The sequence below is a fragment of the Bos indicus genome, chromosome 6 (genome assembly GCF_029378745.1).
Source record: "Bos indicus isolate NIAB-ARS_2022 breed Sahiwal x Tharparkar chromosome 6, NIAB-ARS_B.indTharparkar_mat_pri_1.0, whole genome shotgun sequence".
In the NCBI taxonomy this organism is placed as follows: domain Eukaryota; kingdom Metazoa; phylum Chordata; class Mammalia; order Artiodactyla; family Bovidae; genus Bos; species Bos indicus.
The window spans coordinates 11,568,962-11,583,947 of record NC_091765.1 but is presented as its reverse complement, the minus strand read 5'-3'; the positions used below and the strand labels follow the sequence as shown (position 1 = coordinate 11,583,947).

Here is a 14,986-nt window from a genome sequence, read left to right as displayed (position 1 = left end):
ACCGAAGCTTCCGTTCTGCTGTATTCACTATTATAGATATACTCATACCCGCATGTGAATCTTTGAATTATTTATATTTCTGGGCAACACTTTTATTTTTTTCCTACAATGCAGGGTCAAAATCTTGCCAGTTCTTCTCATTGAAGCTAATATCTGTCATAAATCATTCCTATTTACTTTGGTGGGGCAGCAGAGCTCCGTAGTTAAGCGTGTGAGCTCAGGAGGCTTGTGTCTTAAGCAATTTCCCCAAACTCTCTGGACTTCAGGTTTCTTATCCATTAAATCATGATTAATATTGTTTACCTTGCACAGTTATTGAGAACATTAAATGAGTTAATATATTAAACAACATTAAATTGTGCTCTATAAAAAAATGTGCTTACTCTGTGGGCTCAGTCGCTCAGTCGTGTTCAACTCTTTGCAACCCCCTGGACTGTAACCTGCCAAGCTCCACTGTCCATGGGATTTTCCAGGCAAGAATACTGAACCAGGTTGCCATTTCCTACTTCAGGGGAATTTGCCCAATCCAGGGATCAAACCCTCGTTTATTATGTCTCCTGCATTGGCAGGCAGGTTCTTTACCACTAGCACCACCTGGGAAGTTTATTCTGTGATCTCCCATAAACTCTTTTTTTCCCCTTTGTTCAGATTAGTTAGGCAACTGAAGCAGCAGAAAGAGATTACACTTGCTGATGGACTGGTTTATTGCAGATATTCATCCTGAGATCTGACTTCCTGGTCCTTGTCAGAAGCACCAGCAACTAAGGTGACTGCCCCTTCTCAGAGTTGGATGGCTAGATTCCTGGGATGCATGAGATATAGGCAAACTTGAAGCTACGGACTCTTCTATCATATGATCCAAAGACTCCTATATAATCCTAATTCAGTCATGGATATTATTTTTTTTCACACTTATTATACTTAAAGTGCTTCCAAGGTGGTGCCATGGTAAAGAATGCACTTGCCAATGCAGGAGACAGAGGACTCACAGGTTCGATCCCTGGGTTGGGAAGACCCCCTGGAGAAGGAAATGGTAACTCACTCCAGTATGCTTGCCTGAAAAATTACATGGACAGAGGAGCCTGGTAGGCTATAGTCCATGGGGTCACAGAATCAGACTGAGTGACTGAGCATGCACACAATATAAATAATCCCTTGATCCCTCTAAATTTGAATCTAGAAATATTGTAACATCTTGCCAGTGTGCCAGTGTGCCAGTGTGTTAGGAGCTCAGTTGTCCAACTCTGTGACCCCGTGGACTGTAGCCAGCCAGGCTCCTCTGTCCATGGAACTCTCCAGGCAAGAATACTCTCCAGGGGTGGGTTGCCATTCCCTTCTCCAAGGAATCTTCCCAATCCAGGGATCGAACTCATATCTCCTGCTTTGCAGGCAGATTCTTTACCTTCTGAGCCACGAGGAAAGCCCACCTTAGCACCAGGTAATTTTATTTTATAGTTTACTCCCATCAGTGTAATTTCCTGGGAAAGTACAACTAAAATAACTAGTGTCTTTGTCTGCCAAAATGAATGTTTATCCACGTTCTGTGTGTGAGAGTCAAACTCTTTCTTAGTCTTACATTATCAATCTGCCTTTTTCTCTGAGAGTTTTGTTTCACCAGTTTTGCATGCAGAAATTTGAATGGCAAAGCTGTGTATATTGTGATAAAGAAGAAAAGAGGTTTAGTCAAACATACAGAACCAAGAGAGGTCTCACAAAAGATTTTGACTTTCAACAGTGGCACTGAAAAAATCAATCAGTTTGCTCATCCACTTTGTAAGAAAACCATTTGAGATAATGAACTGAACACCTATTCTGAGATTTGTTCTTTGTTGAGTTATATATGGTGAAATGCAATAAGAATAGGCAATTGACACTGCTTTCCTATTGCTTAATATCTAAAATATAATAGAAAACTAAATTTCTTTGCAAATGATGCAGTTAAATGATAATACGAGGAAAATAAAGATTAAATTCTATAGTGATAATATGAATAAATAGCAAGAAATAGCTTCTGGTGCCACCATGAAGAACATCATCAGTGACTGAAATTTTTGTGGGTGTTTGAGAAGTAAAATATCTACACAGTTTATATTACAATAGTTTTCAAACATGTATCAAAGCCTGCCTATGCTTATACCAAATGTTTATGGTGCCCATCCTATCACAGTTAATCAACCATTCAGTCCATAATTATCAAGCAACTCTTATGTATTAGAGTGCAGCAATAAAGAAGACAGAGGTCTCCTCTTCAGAGAGGAGTTGAATTACATTCTAGTTGAATATAATTATTGGAAATATAACCAACTATTAGTATGCATGTTACATACTGTGACTAGAAACACACACTTAAAGTAAATAATTCTGGGTACTGAAATGCAGTGAAGGAAACATGACAGGAAGCTCTTACAAAGAAACAGAAATGGGAGGAAGTGCTTTGGCTCTAGTCATCAGGGAAGGCGTCTGGCTTGGGGTGATACGTGAGTTGAGCCCTGAATGACAACAAGTGCTAAAATAATGAAGTGGATGAGTCGCAGTAGCCAAATAGCAAGAATATCCCAAAATAGGATAAGAAGAGAGTCTGGGGGAGAATGGGTACATGTATGTGTATGCTGAGTCCCTTTGCTGTTCAGCTGAAACTACCATAGCGCTGTTAATCGGTTATACTCCAACACAACATTAAAAGCTTTTTAAAAAATAAATTAAAATAAAATAACATTGTTTAAAAGCCATCTGAGTAAGCAGTAAATGTATCTAGATTATGTTTAAATATAATAAAATGTGAAGAAAAAATATCCAGAAAGAAACTGAATTAGGATTATATAGGAGTCGTTGCATCATTTGGTAGAATAGCCTATAGCTTCAAGTTTGCCTGAAGAAACTCCAAGCTGTTTCCTTATCAGGTATATTTCTGTCCCAAATGTTTTTATTATTAATTCAATTTATACTACTTCAGTTTTCCTGTAGGTATTTTATAACTGGTGGCATTTGTATACATTGGTCTGGACAGACTTTATTTCTAACTGCATTCCTTCTGTGTTAGACCATTTTAGGCCTACTGGGATGCCCACATTTCTTCTTTCATCTCTTTTCTTGGTATGTTCCTTCTTGTCTCTGTTAATCACAGCTTTAATAACAGGATGTTTGCATTTCCTATTTTATATTCTGAAAATGTTTGTTTAGACTTTTCCTACTCTGACTCTCCTTTTATTGTCTGAATAACAGCTAACATAATTTCTAACTTTTATTGATCACCGTCTATATTCCAGGCACTTGCTTGATATAGATTATTTCTAATCCTCAAAGCAACCTGGCAAGACAGATATTATTATCCCTTCTTTATAGCTGAGGAAGCTGAGATGCAAGGTGTTTTATTTAGGTCTTGCTGAAGGTGACACGGGACATTAGTTTCAGATTTTAAATCCAAAGCTGGGGTTGTCTCTGCTGTTAAATTGCACGTGTGTGTGTGTGTGTGTGTGTGTGTGTGTGTGTATGAGAGAAGGGATGCAGGGGGAGAAGATTCTACAGTGATTATAAGAAAAGGGGTTCATTTGCATGCACTTTCTCATACTTTGTCCCATTGTTATTGTTTTAATTCTAAAGATCAGAAACTTATAAAGCAATTATATCCCTGAGTGTTCCCTACATATCTGAAACTGTTACACACTGTAATTTTCTGTTTTTAGTATGTAGCATGATAGGTATGCTGAAACTTTGGAAAAATACTCAGTTAAAGCTGCTTTAGGCAGTGTATATGATAACAGTGCCAGCATAGTGAAAATGCATGCAACTATCTCTCACACAGGTAAACGGGATACAGGTAGCTTTTGTACATGGAATATACGATGAGGTGAGGCAGATTTACTTTTTGGTAGATATAGGTAGAGTGGACACGAGATTCCCTGAGATGATTAACCAGACTTAGAAAGGGCAGTAATTCTGATGAAATCATGTTACTAAGAAGGGTATGAGCACTCAGATTTTCCCTCTCTAATTAAGTAAAAATTTCAAATTTACTATCAACCTAGAGACACATACTTTAAAAAAGTCACACCACTGTCCTGATCCTGAAATTCATGTTTTATAGAATGATGAAAATAACTTTTGCTCTCATTAGATCTGGTTATTCCAACCTACCTGCCTTTTCTTTACCAACAATTTGTTCTGTTCACCGCTTCTCCATACCCTTCCCTGAGAAGGACACCATGGAACTATCAATCGGACTGATTATCCTGTCTCAGGTCATGTGTCTTTTCCAGATAACTAGGAGATCTCTAGACCTTAATAGCTGAAACATTAAAATTGCCCAGTGCTCATGGTAGAAGGATTATTTTGTTAATTAGAAACATTTCCAGGTTATTGGTTTTCTCTCCATTCCCTATGCTTGCTTTCTGCTATTCTGACCTCACTGTTTAAAGGAGAATGCTACGAAAGGTGTTTCTGTTTTTCAAGTTCTTCAGCTTCCGCCCATCTTGGTGTGTTGTTTTAAATTTTATTCTGCTTACTAAACTTTGCCACGCGCACATCTTTAAAGAAAATTCTTTTCCAAGTCTGCATCATACGAGCTGGTGACTTTCAATGTTTTGTCTCTCAAAGTCATTTAAGCCTAATACAATCCACGTACACTGATGAAGAATTTTAATAGGTTAGGGATATGTATCCTCAGTGCTTCAGTCAGCAAATCCTTATGGAGAAACTCTGAGACGCACACCATCTTTGCAAAGACTCCATTCTACCTGCACATCACATAAGCCGGGGAGTCCATCAGCTCCTTGGAAGAGATTTTCCTTTCTGTGTGCACTGATCCATAATGAATGCCTTCTCCACAGAACTCCTGTGTAATAGTCTGATTCTTATTCAGAGAACTTTTCTACCAAAGCACTCGGATTCGTGCCTGCATGCTAAATTGCTTCAGTTGTGTCTGACTCTTTGGGCCCTATGGACTCATAGGCCCGCCACTGGAGTGGGTTGCCATACCCTCCTCCAGAGGATTTTCCTGACCCAGGGATCGAACCCAGGCAGGTTCTTTACCACTAGCACTATCTGGGAGTCCAGTCTGATTTACAAAGGTGCATAAACGCCCGCCTCTGGGGGTGAGATTGGTGAAAGAGGCCTGCGGTTCATGTGTGGATCACGGTAATAGTGCAAAAGAATTGCTTTAAGCACAAAATACCTCTGATTTATCCTAAACACCTAAGCTACTCACCATATTACACCATCTTTATTCAATAAATTCACACTATTTGTATTTTCCCATGAAATATTCTCAAAAGCACAGTTGAGCCCAGGGGGAAGTGACAAGTTTACTCTGTAGCTCTGAGTATCTTCAAACATGACTGTACACTCTTGCATATAATGCCTTATATTATTATTTATGGCTTTATGAATATACTATCAGGGAATCTGGATAATCAACTCAATGAAAGAAACTGTATTTTAAACTCTTATTAATAGGTTGGTCTCATATAATGTTTCCCTAGTAGTATGTTAAAAGTTATCAGACATTTCTGTAGGGCATACACAAAAAAATTCAGTTTTTATTGTTATACTTGGATTAAGGATTCAAAATAGTTATCTGATGATGATTTTGATTCGTCAAGTATGAAAGTATTATAATTTTTTTTTCTTTTGCTATCTGCAAGTAGTTTTTCCATGATGAAACCTTAGTAAGGTACTTGTGTGGAGAATTTGACACCTGACAAGATTGTATTTGCAACTGATTGACAGGAAAAAAAAATCCATGACTTATGTCACCATATCTGGATGTCAGACTGTCTGACAGCCTTGTATGCTCAAAAGAATGAAATGGTACATGGTAAACCAAAGAACTAAAATACTAAAAGAATTAAAATCATGAGGAATTACCTGAGTATTTGGGAAGAATTTCTGAAAGGTTTAAATACTATTCGGAATTAAGAAGAGAAATGTAGTGCTGTAACACGTAAATCCACATGGTGATTAGGAAAAATGTATCAGATGGTGTTGAAGTCTGGCCTCTGCTCTGAGTGTGAAGTGATAAAAGTGTTCTGGCTATTTTACCGGAAAGGCTAAAAGATGAATAAAGGGAAGTGAAGACTATGAAATTATAGAACCGTTATTTCCCCAGCTATGGGGATAATTACTTATATCAGAGTTCCTTTAATCTCAGGGTCTCACCCACAAACAATTTCTAACACTTTTTCTTTTAAGATCTCACTTTTTCCCCCCATAGCCATGAAGCTACTCAGGGCTTCCCTCTTTCATATCTAGATTATTACCTAACTCCAGCTCCTCCTTGTTCTCATTTGTCAACGAAAACAAACAAACAAAAACTTCTGCTATGATCTTTTTTGGCCAACACTTAAAAAAGTATTTCCCTCTCATCTTCAGAACACACTTGTTGCCTATCAAACCCAAATTACTCTGACAGCTCACAAAGCTTTCCTGACTGGCTTGCGCGTGCTCCTCAAGGTCATGTCCTATGCCTACTCTTACCAAGAAACAAGTGTGCCACCGTTATTGCTGTTTTGCACACAAAAACACACACCCTCTGTGTTTGCTGATACATTTGTGACACTTTAATGACAGTAGCTATGGTACTATCAGAGAAGGCAATGGCACCCCACTCCAGTACTCTTGCCTGGAAAATCCCATGGACAGAGGAGCCTGGTAGGCTGCAGTCCATGGGGTCGCTAAGAGTCGGACACAACTGAGCGACTTCACTTTCACTTTTCACTTTCACGCATTGGAGAAGGAAATGGCAACCCACTCCAGTGTTCTTGCCTGGAGAATCCCAGGGACGGGGGAGCCTGGCGGGCTGCCGTCTATGGGGTCGCACAGAGTTGGACACGACTGAAGTGACTTAGCAGCATGGTACTATGCTAGGTTCTAGATTACGAACATCTTACCCCTTAAGGTTTGCATGAGCCGGTATATGACAAGCACAAGTGTCTGCAATACCATATGGTAAATGCAATACTAGAGTCATAAATGAGGTATAGACTGAACAAAAAGGAGGAAAATATGAAGACAAATTTATGATGTCATTTTGTTCACATAACCAGGAGCTATAATGGTTTGTAAATTCCATGAAGGCAAAGACCTTTCTTTTTATTATACAGGTATTTCAAAAGCATTGTTTGCATAAATTCTCACTGAGTACTCCATCCTGTGCTTCTGAAGTCACAAGGTATTCCTGTTATTTCGTTCTACATAGACAGTCAATGATAGAAGTATATTTATTATTCTAAACATAAAACTACCATCTTGGTGTGGTTGGGACTAAACTGGAGTTCCAGGAATAATAAGGCAACTTGAGCTTCAGTTCTGACTTGTCCCTAATAAGTCAAGTAACTTAGAACAAGACATTGCACCTCCTCAGGTGTCTAAAATGAATAGGTTGAGCTAGATGCCCCACTGCCTCTTGCTGTTACAATCCTTAATTCTCCGTGTCAGCACCAACTTATAGAATCTACAGTGTTTGTATCACTAGACCATGTGATTTGTTTATGTCATAGACATTCAGATTTCAACATTTCTAAGCGGGAGTTAGATGATTTCCCAGCGAGAATCTACCAAGGTGTTAATTCCCTAAGGTTACCACCCTGTGGCTTTGTTCCCCTGTTTCTTTACTTTTAGAGACACTGGCCTGGAAAGAGAGGAGCTGCAGCTCTTTGAGCATTCCCTTGGTCACACAGGCGAGCAGGAATCCACATCACGCTTGGCACATTTATTGATAGTGAGACCCTGGAGTGACTGACTGGAGATAGAGACTGAGCTAACCTGACAGCCTGAGAGCTTAAAAGCATCGATTAGTGAATGTGCAATGATCTGACCTTCCAACTGCCTCCATGTTGGGGTTTGGGTTTCTATAATGGGAGTTAAAAAAAAAAAAAAAGAGGAAACCTTATTCCTTTATGCTTTATAGTGATTATTCCACCCAAACAAAAAGGGACATGAACTAATAGAAATCCATGAGTATAATTTTAGGCATCTTACATGCCAGGGACTGCACTGAGGCGGATGTACTCTAGGGATCGAGTTCCTTGTGTGCTCAGTACATATCTCGTATTAAACAACTTCAAAAGAATCCACTTCCAGTGAAGGGAGAACATTCTGCGTTGTACTTTCCCTGCTGGCCATTGGCAGATATTCATATTGCACTTTTTAATTAGGTGACAAAGAAGTTTTCACATATCCATTAGTTGGTGCTAATGAAAATCTACATAAGGAACCAACGGAAATTAAATAGCTGTTAAGATTATCATTTTGCACATTTTCTTTTTATTTGTGACAATAAAAAAGCATGAACTGAAAATCTAAGAAAATATAACAGTTGACTTTTTAAAAGTAAAATACACTAAATAAAAAGGCATGTTTATATTAAATATAATACAGTATCTGCAACATTTAGAGAATGTATAGTACTGCTGCTGCTGCTGCTAAGTCGCTTCAGTCGTGTCCGACTCTGTGCGACCCCATAGACGGCAGCCCACCAGGCTCCCCTGTCCCTGGGATTCTTCAGGCAAGAACACTGGAGTGGGTTGCCATTTCCTTCTCCAATGCAGGAAAGTGAAAAGTGAAAGTGAAGTCGCTCAGTCGTGTCCGACTCTTAGCGACCCCATGGACTGCAGCCCACCAGGCTCTTCCATCCATGGGATTTTCCAGGCAAGAGTACCGGAGTGGGGTGCCATTGCCTTCTCCGGTATAGTAGTGACAGAGATACATAATATTAATTGATCTTATCTCTGTAGGGTTGTCATGAATGGACTGTAAAACCTTTAATTAGTGTTGGTTATGCTTATGTGTGGGGCTTCCTTTGTGGCTCAGGTAGTAAAGAATCTGCCTGCAATGCAGGAAACCTGGGTTCAATCCCTGGAGAAGGGAATGGCTTCCCACTCCACTTCTTGCCTGGAACATTCCATGGACAGAGTAATGTGACAGGCTACAATCCACGGGGTTACAAAGAGTCAGACATGATTGAGCAACACTTTCAATTTCAAGATTATATATATTTTGTAAAATTAAATTGATGCTGTTCAAAGGACACAATGATAATGCTTATAGCTGTTTTGTTTGCTTGCTATTATAAACAGGAAATGAGAAGAAGAGAAAACCACCATAGAAAGGAAATCAAAAGTATTATGCCCTTTATCTTCACTAGATCATTTGCAGTTTTCTGGCTTCCCTGGTGGCTCAGATGGTAAAGTGTCTGCCTGCAATGCGGAAGACCTGGATTCAATCCATGGGTCAGGAATATCTTCCTGGAGAAGGAAATGGCAACCCACTCCAGTACTCTTGCCTGGAAAATTCCATGGATGGAGGAGCCTTGTAGGCTACAGCCCATGGGGTTACAAAGAGTTGGACATGACTGAGCAACTTCACTAGTTCACTGGATATCCTTTATGACTGGAAAAGTTTTGCTTCAATGAGTCTATGGTTCTCAGAATCTCATATATGTGAATATTTCCCTGTTCAACTTAACTGTATTTCTGTTTACTAGTTCTTGTTTTCTTTCTTAAATACATTTGGGAACATATGGAATGTTAGTTAATAAGAAATGTTTACAACTTCATTTTTCAGTTGAAAGTAACCATATAAATAGTATAATTCATGTGTTAAAGCAGGAGACTTTTAGTAAACATTTACTGTTGAGTATTATTTAAATAGTCTTATAATAAGCTATGTTTTCATAATAGAAATATGAACGAAAACAGCAACTTAAATTTGTGATCTGATGCCTTTTCTGATTAATTATATCATTTATTAAGAACTCCCTAGGAATTTACCTGTATGATGCTATTCAAAATTATAACAGTCACACTCACAAATGTCTTTTTTTGTGTGTGTATGCATATGTTTTCATGTCTTCCAAAGTGATGCAGTTCTCTAAGAAATAACACTGTTTTCTTTTTCTAATTTTCATTTATACCCCTATTCATCTAGCACAGTATTTCATATCTAACATTTGATCATTAAATTTAAAACCATCATATTGACCAAATCTTATTGGAGCTGATGTGTTTTTGATTATGCTCATTTCCAAAGAAAACAAGTACCGTCTCTAAGATGGAAAACTATCAGTGAACACAATTATTTATTTTTAAAACTCATATAGCATTAAGATGTATAAATTTTTCATTTAAAAAGCATTTTTTTTTCCCTCTGAAGATAGTAGAGTTTGGGGTCACTGACTCATTTTTAGATCATCTATGACCTTTGTTAAGTTGGCTACTTTTTATTGTTCCTGTACCATGAATTATAGATATCTTATAAATAAAAATATGTGAGAAAAGAATTGATTTACTATCAATGATTTGTCAAGTTTATACATATGTGAGCACTTTTAACTACCATTTATGGGACACAAGGTTTTGCCTTTATGAAATTCAACATCTATGTAGTATGACTACACACATTATAAAAACTATGTTTTTACTTATCTGTCTGCTTAACATATACACCAAACTGCTGAATAAATTATTAAAATAAAGTATGACTTACAGTAGCTGTTTTAAAACAGATTTAAAAATATGTAACGGTCAATAAAAATAACAAGAAAATGTTCTATTGACTTCGAGAGAAAGCACTGCATTTTATTCTTCTTTGAATTTTCTAGAGCAATTAGCCTTGCCTTATACATAGGAGATGCTCAATAAACATATGGGGGATTTTTTTTTTTTTTTACCATATAGACACAGAAGGGCATGTAACATGAATTATGGAATAAAGAGAAACACAAGAAAGGGAGAGGAAATGGTAAAAAGTGTGTTTCACAGTGATTTCTCATTAATGAGGACGCTACTCCTCTACTGATTACTTAGCAGGGGACCATCTGATCTGCTCTCTGCAGTCAGCTTATTGATTGTGTGGGTCAATGTAATCTGATGCATAAAGAACCAAGAAAGTAGAAGGTAGCATTTTCCTAGATAAATGGTAAGAAGCAGCTAGTTTACATTTTCATGCCCTGAGGCTCAGTGGCTCCCACAAAAAGTTGAATTAAAACTGACAATTCTTTATCAATAGATAGAATCTGTATGGGCTTCAAGCAAAACTTGCCTTTCCTTTTCTATTTAGACTATCTGTGTTGTACACGTACATATCAAGGTCTAGTTATAGGCATTTAGATTATGGTGGCCCTTGATTTCTGTCTTCCTAGACATGTACTCTGTGTGGTCAGATGCTCAGTTGTGATCGACTCTTTGCAACGCTATCCATGGACTGCCTACCAGGCTCCTCTGTCCATGGGATTTTCCCAGCAACAATGCTGGAGTGGGTTGCCCTTTCCTCCTCCAGGGATCTTCCCAACCCAGGGATCAGCCCATGTCTCCTGTGGCGCCTGCATTGCAGACAGGTTCTTTTCTGCTGAGCCACTTGGGAAGCCCGTCTTCTTAGATGATGGGTCCTGCCCCAGAACCACAGAACCAAGGTCATCTCCAAAGCTGACTACGCCCCTTTGTAACTGTTACCAAAAGCCCCCTGGTAATCACTAACAAGCTCCCTGACTCCCAGTTAGGCAAAGATGCCCACTCCAGTAAACACACTATAGCACCCCAACCAATCACCTAATGCAAACCATCCAGCAAGAATTTCCTTTGTCCTGAGGCTATAAAAATTGGCTATTAACTCACAAAAATGGTTGACTCTCCCAGGCCTGTCAGGAGGTGTTGGCCCACTGCGCTCGCAGTGCCCACTTTATCTCTGCTGTTTTTTCTTGATAAACTTCCTCCTTTCTGAAATGTTCTATGTCTGGAAATTCTTTTCCAACCTGCACTCGGACTGCCTCAACACTAGCTGCTGCTAAGCTACTAAGTCGCTTCAGTCGTGTCTGACTCTCTGCGACTCCATAGACGGCTTCCTACCAGGCTCCCCCGTCCCTGGGATTCTCCAGGCAAGAACACTGGAGTGGGTTGCCATTTCCTTCTCCAATGCATGAGAGTGAAAAGTGAAAGGGAAGTCGCTTAGTTGTGTCCGACTCAGCGACCTCATGGACTATAGCCCACCAGGCTCCTTTGTCCATGGGATTTTCCAGGCAAGAGTACTGGAGTGGGGTGCCATTGCCTTCTCCGCAACACTAGCTACCTAACACCTAACTGTTTTCCTGCTAGTCAGTGGCCACGGTAAATGCAAGTCAAAACGATTAGCTCTGAGAAAATACCAACAATGAAACAATATCCTCTAGGCAAAACTTCCAAACCAACTGACTAACAAACAAAACCCCAGAAAAACAGACCCCAAATGCAAATACTTGATCCACAAAACAAATATAAAGCATTATTGAAGAGAATACAACTACTGGATAAAAAAGAAGTTTGTGCTGAATGCCAGCTATAGTATTTCCAGCTGAGTTCCCAACATCAATTCAACACTCACAAATTGCTAGGTTTTTTCTTTCACCCCAGGAGAGAATGTTCAGTGTTACCTGCCAGAGAGGATCTTTTTGCTCAGGGAAGAGCTCAAAGTACTTGTGCGCTAGTTGCACTGGAGGCAGAGTTTGCAATTTCAGGTTGGTCCAGCTCTGAACGAAGTTGGCCAGGTTCACAAAGGTGTACAACCCTAGGCGGTCATTCCCATAGTTTGACAAATGGGTCATGAAAATGCTGATCTGAAAAATAAAAATGACCAGAAATATCATATGCATATGCTCAAAAGTGGCATGGAAGCTCTAAGAAGAACTTCACCTAAACGTGGAATTTTATAAGAAGTACAATTATCATTTTAGGTGGTATTAGGGACTGAATCATAGTCCCACCCTCCACATTCACATGTTGAAACTGTAACTCCCAATGTGACTGTATTCAGAGGTAGGTTCTTTAGGGAGGTAATTCAGCTTAAATGCAGTCATAAGGATCCTAGATTGATGGTCTGGTGATCTTAAAAGAAAACAAATACCACAGTGCATTCCCCCTCTCTCTCTCCTTTTCTCTCTGTCTCTCCCTGTCGCTCCCTCCCTCCTGCAATGCACAGAAGAGAGGCCAATTGGGAACACAGCCAGAAAGTGGCTGTCTTTAAGTCAGGAAGAAACTGAATTTTCTGGCACCTCCATCATAGACTTATAACCTCAAAAACTGAGAAAATAAATGTATGTTGTTTAAACCACCCAGTCCGTAATCTCTTGTTATGGCAGTTTGCAAGCTAAAGCTGGAACTTCAGTACTTTGGCCACCTCATGTGAAGAGTTGACTCACTGGAAAAGACTCTGATGCTGAGAGGGATTGGGGGCAGGAGGAGAAGGGGATGACAGAGGATGAGATGGCTGGATGGCATCACCAACTCAATGGATGTGAGTTTGAGTGAACTCCGGGAGTTGGTGATGGATATGGAGGCCTGGCGTGCTGCAGTTCATGGGGTCGCAAAGAGTCGGACACTACTGAGAGACAGAACTGAACTGAACTGAACTGAATACTGGTAGAAAGTCACACATCTGATTTCTATTTCAAAGTCACTCTTAAACTCACTCTAAAAATAAAAATTGAAATTGGAATAAGCCAACCTCATTGTTCATTAAAGGTATAGTGTTACTTTACATATTAGCTTTTTCCTCATTGTGGAATCAACACTATCAAATTCAATAATGTAATAAATTCCAGACTAGCAAAGAACCAGAATCATACCAGTTTTAAAATTAAACAATTGTTTCAGAACTTTTTTAGTCTATATATGTATATGGGTTGAAATGAAATCGAACTTAAGAATCCTTGTCTTTTTGTGGGTCTAATGAGGAATTTTACTGCAATAAAGAAACTGTTGATGTTTGCACACCCACTGATTGCCTTTAGCCAACTACTCTTCCATACTTATTACTTTTTTATAACTTTTCTTTCCTCAGGATTAACTTTAAATATATGGCAGCATTTGGGTATTGTGGATCAGAGTCTAGGAAAAAGTATAAATCTAGATTGATTGCTCTTGAGAGAGCAACAAAAATTCGAATGTGATTAAAAATATAATCTTATATACAACTCATCAAGGATTGCAGCTGGAATGAAAAAAATAATACCAAATAAAAGAGAACTTGAATAATCTGTGTCTAAACTGAAGAAATTACAAATGCAACTCATTAAAAAGGGAGCTCATCATTTCTACCATAGACAATACTTGTGCTTGTTCCTCAACCTCATATACACATATAAGAATTTTAAAAATACATTTTATTATTTACTATTTACATATATATTTTGGAACAATGAATACAATTATTTCATTAACTTCATGAGAAAAGTAAGAGTAATATCATGTAGGGAAGACATCTTTCACCTTAAAAATAGTAGAGCTTTATTGGGTTACTATCTAAAATATGAATTACTGTCTAACTCAATGAAACTATGAACCATGCCACGTAGGGCCACCCAAGACTGATGGGTATTGGTGGAGAGGTCTGACAAAATGTGGTCCACTGGAGAAGGGAATGGCAAACCACTTCAGCATTCTTTCCTTGAGAACCCCATGAATAGTATGGAAAGGCAAAAAGATGACACTGCAAGATAAACTCCCCAGGTCGGTAGGTGCCCAATATGCTATTGGAGAAACAGCTCCAGAAAGAATGAAAAGGCTAAGCCAAAGCCAAAGCAAAGCCTAGTTGTGGATGTGACTGATGATAGAAGTAAAGTCTGATGCTGTAAAGAACAATATTGCATAGGAACCTGGAATGTTATGTCCATGAATCAAGGCGAATTGGAAGTGGTCAAACAGGGGATGGCAAGAGTGAACATTGACATTTCAGGAATCAGTGAACTAAAATTGACCAAAATGGGTGAATTTAATTCAGATGATCATTATATTTACTACTGTGGACAAGAATCCCTTAGAAGAAATGGATTAGCCCTCATAGTCAACAAAAGAGTCCACAATGCAGTACTTGGGTGCAATCTCAAAAACAATAGAATGATCTCTGTTTGTTTTCAAGGCAAACAATTCAATATCATAGTAATCCAAGTCTATACCCCAATCACTAATGCCAAAGAAGTTGAAGTTGAATGGTTCAGTGAAGACCTACAAGACCTTCTAGAATT

At 38.8% G+C, this 14,986-nt stretch overlaps 1 protein-coding gene across 1 annotated transcript in view; it reads right to left on the bottom strand.

Annotated features, from left to right (window-relative positions):
- LOC109560113 (bifunctional heparan sulfate N-deacetylase/N-sulfotransferase 4) overlaps positions 1–14,986 on the bottom strand; it is a 317,526-nt gene that overhangs the window by 29,847 nt on the left and 272,693 nt on the right. The window contains exon 7 of the mRNA XM_070791024.1: positions 12,398–12,580. Within this exon, the coding sequence (XP_070647125.1) occupies positions 12,398–12,580 (183 nt within the window). The remainder of the gene's footprint in view (positions 1–12,397; positions 12,581–14,986) is intronic.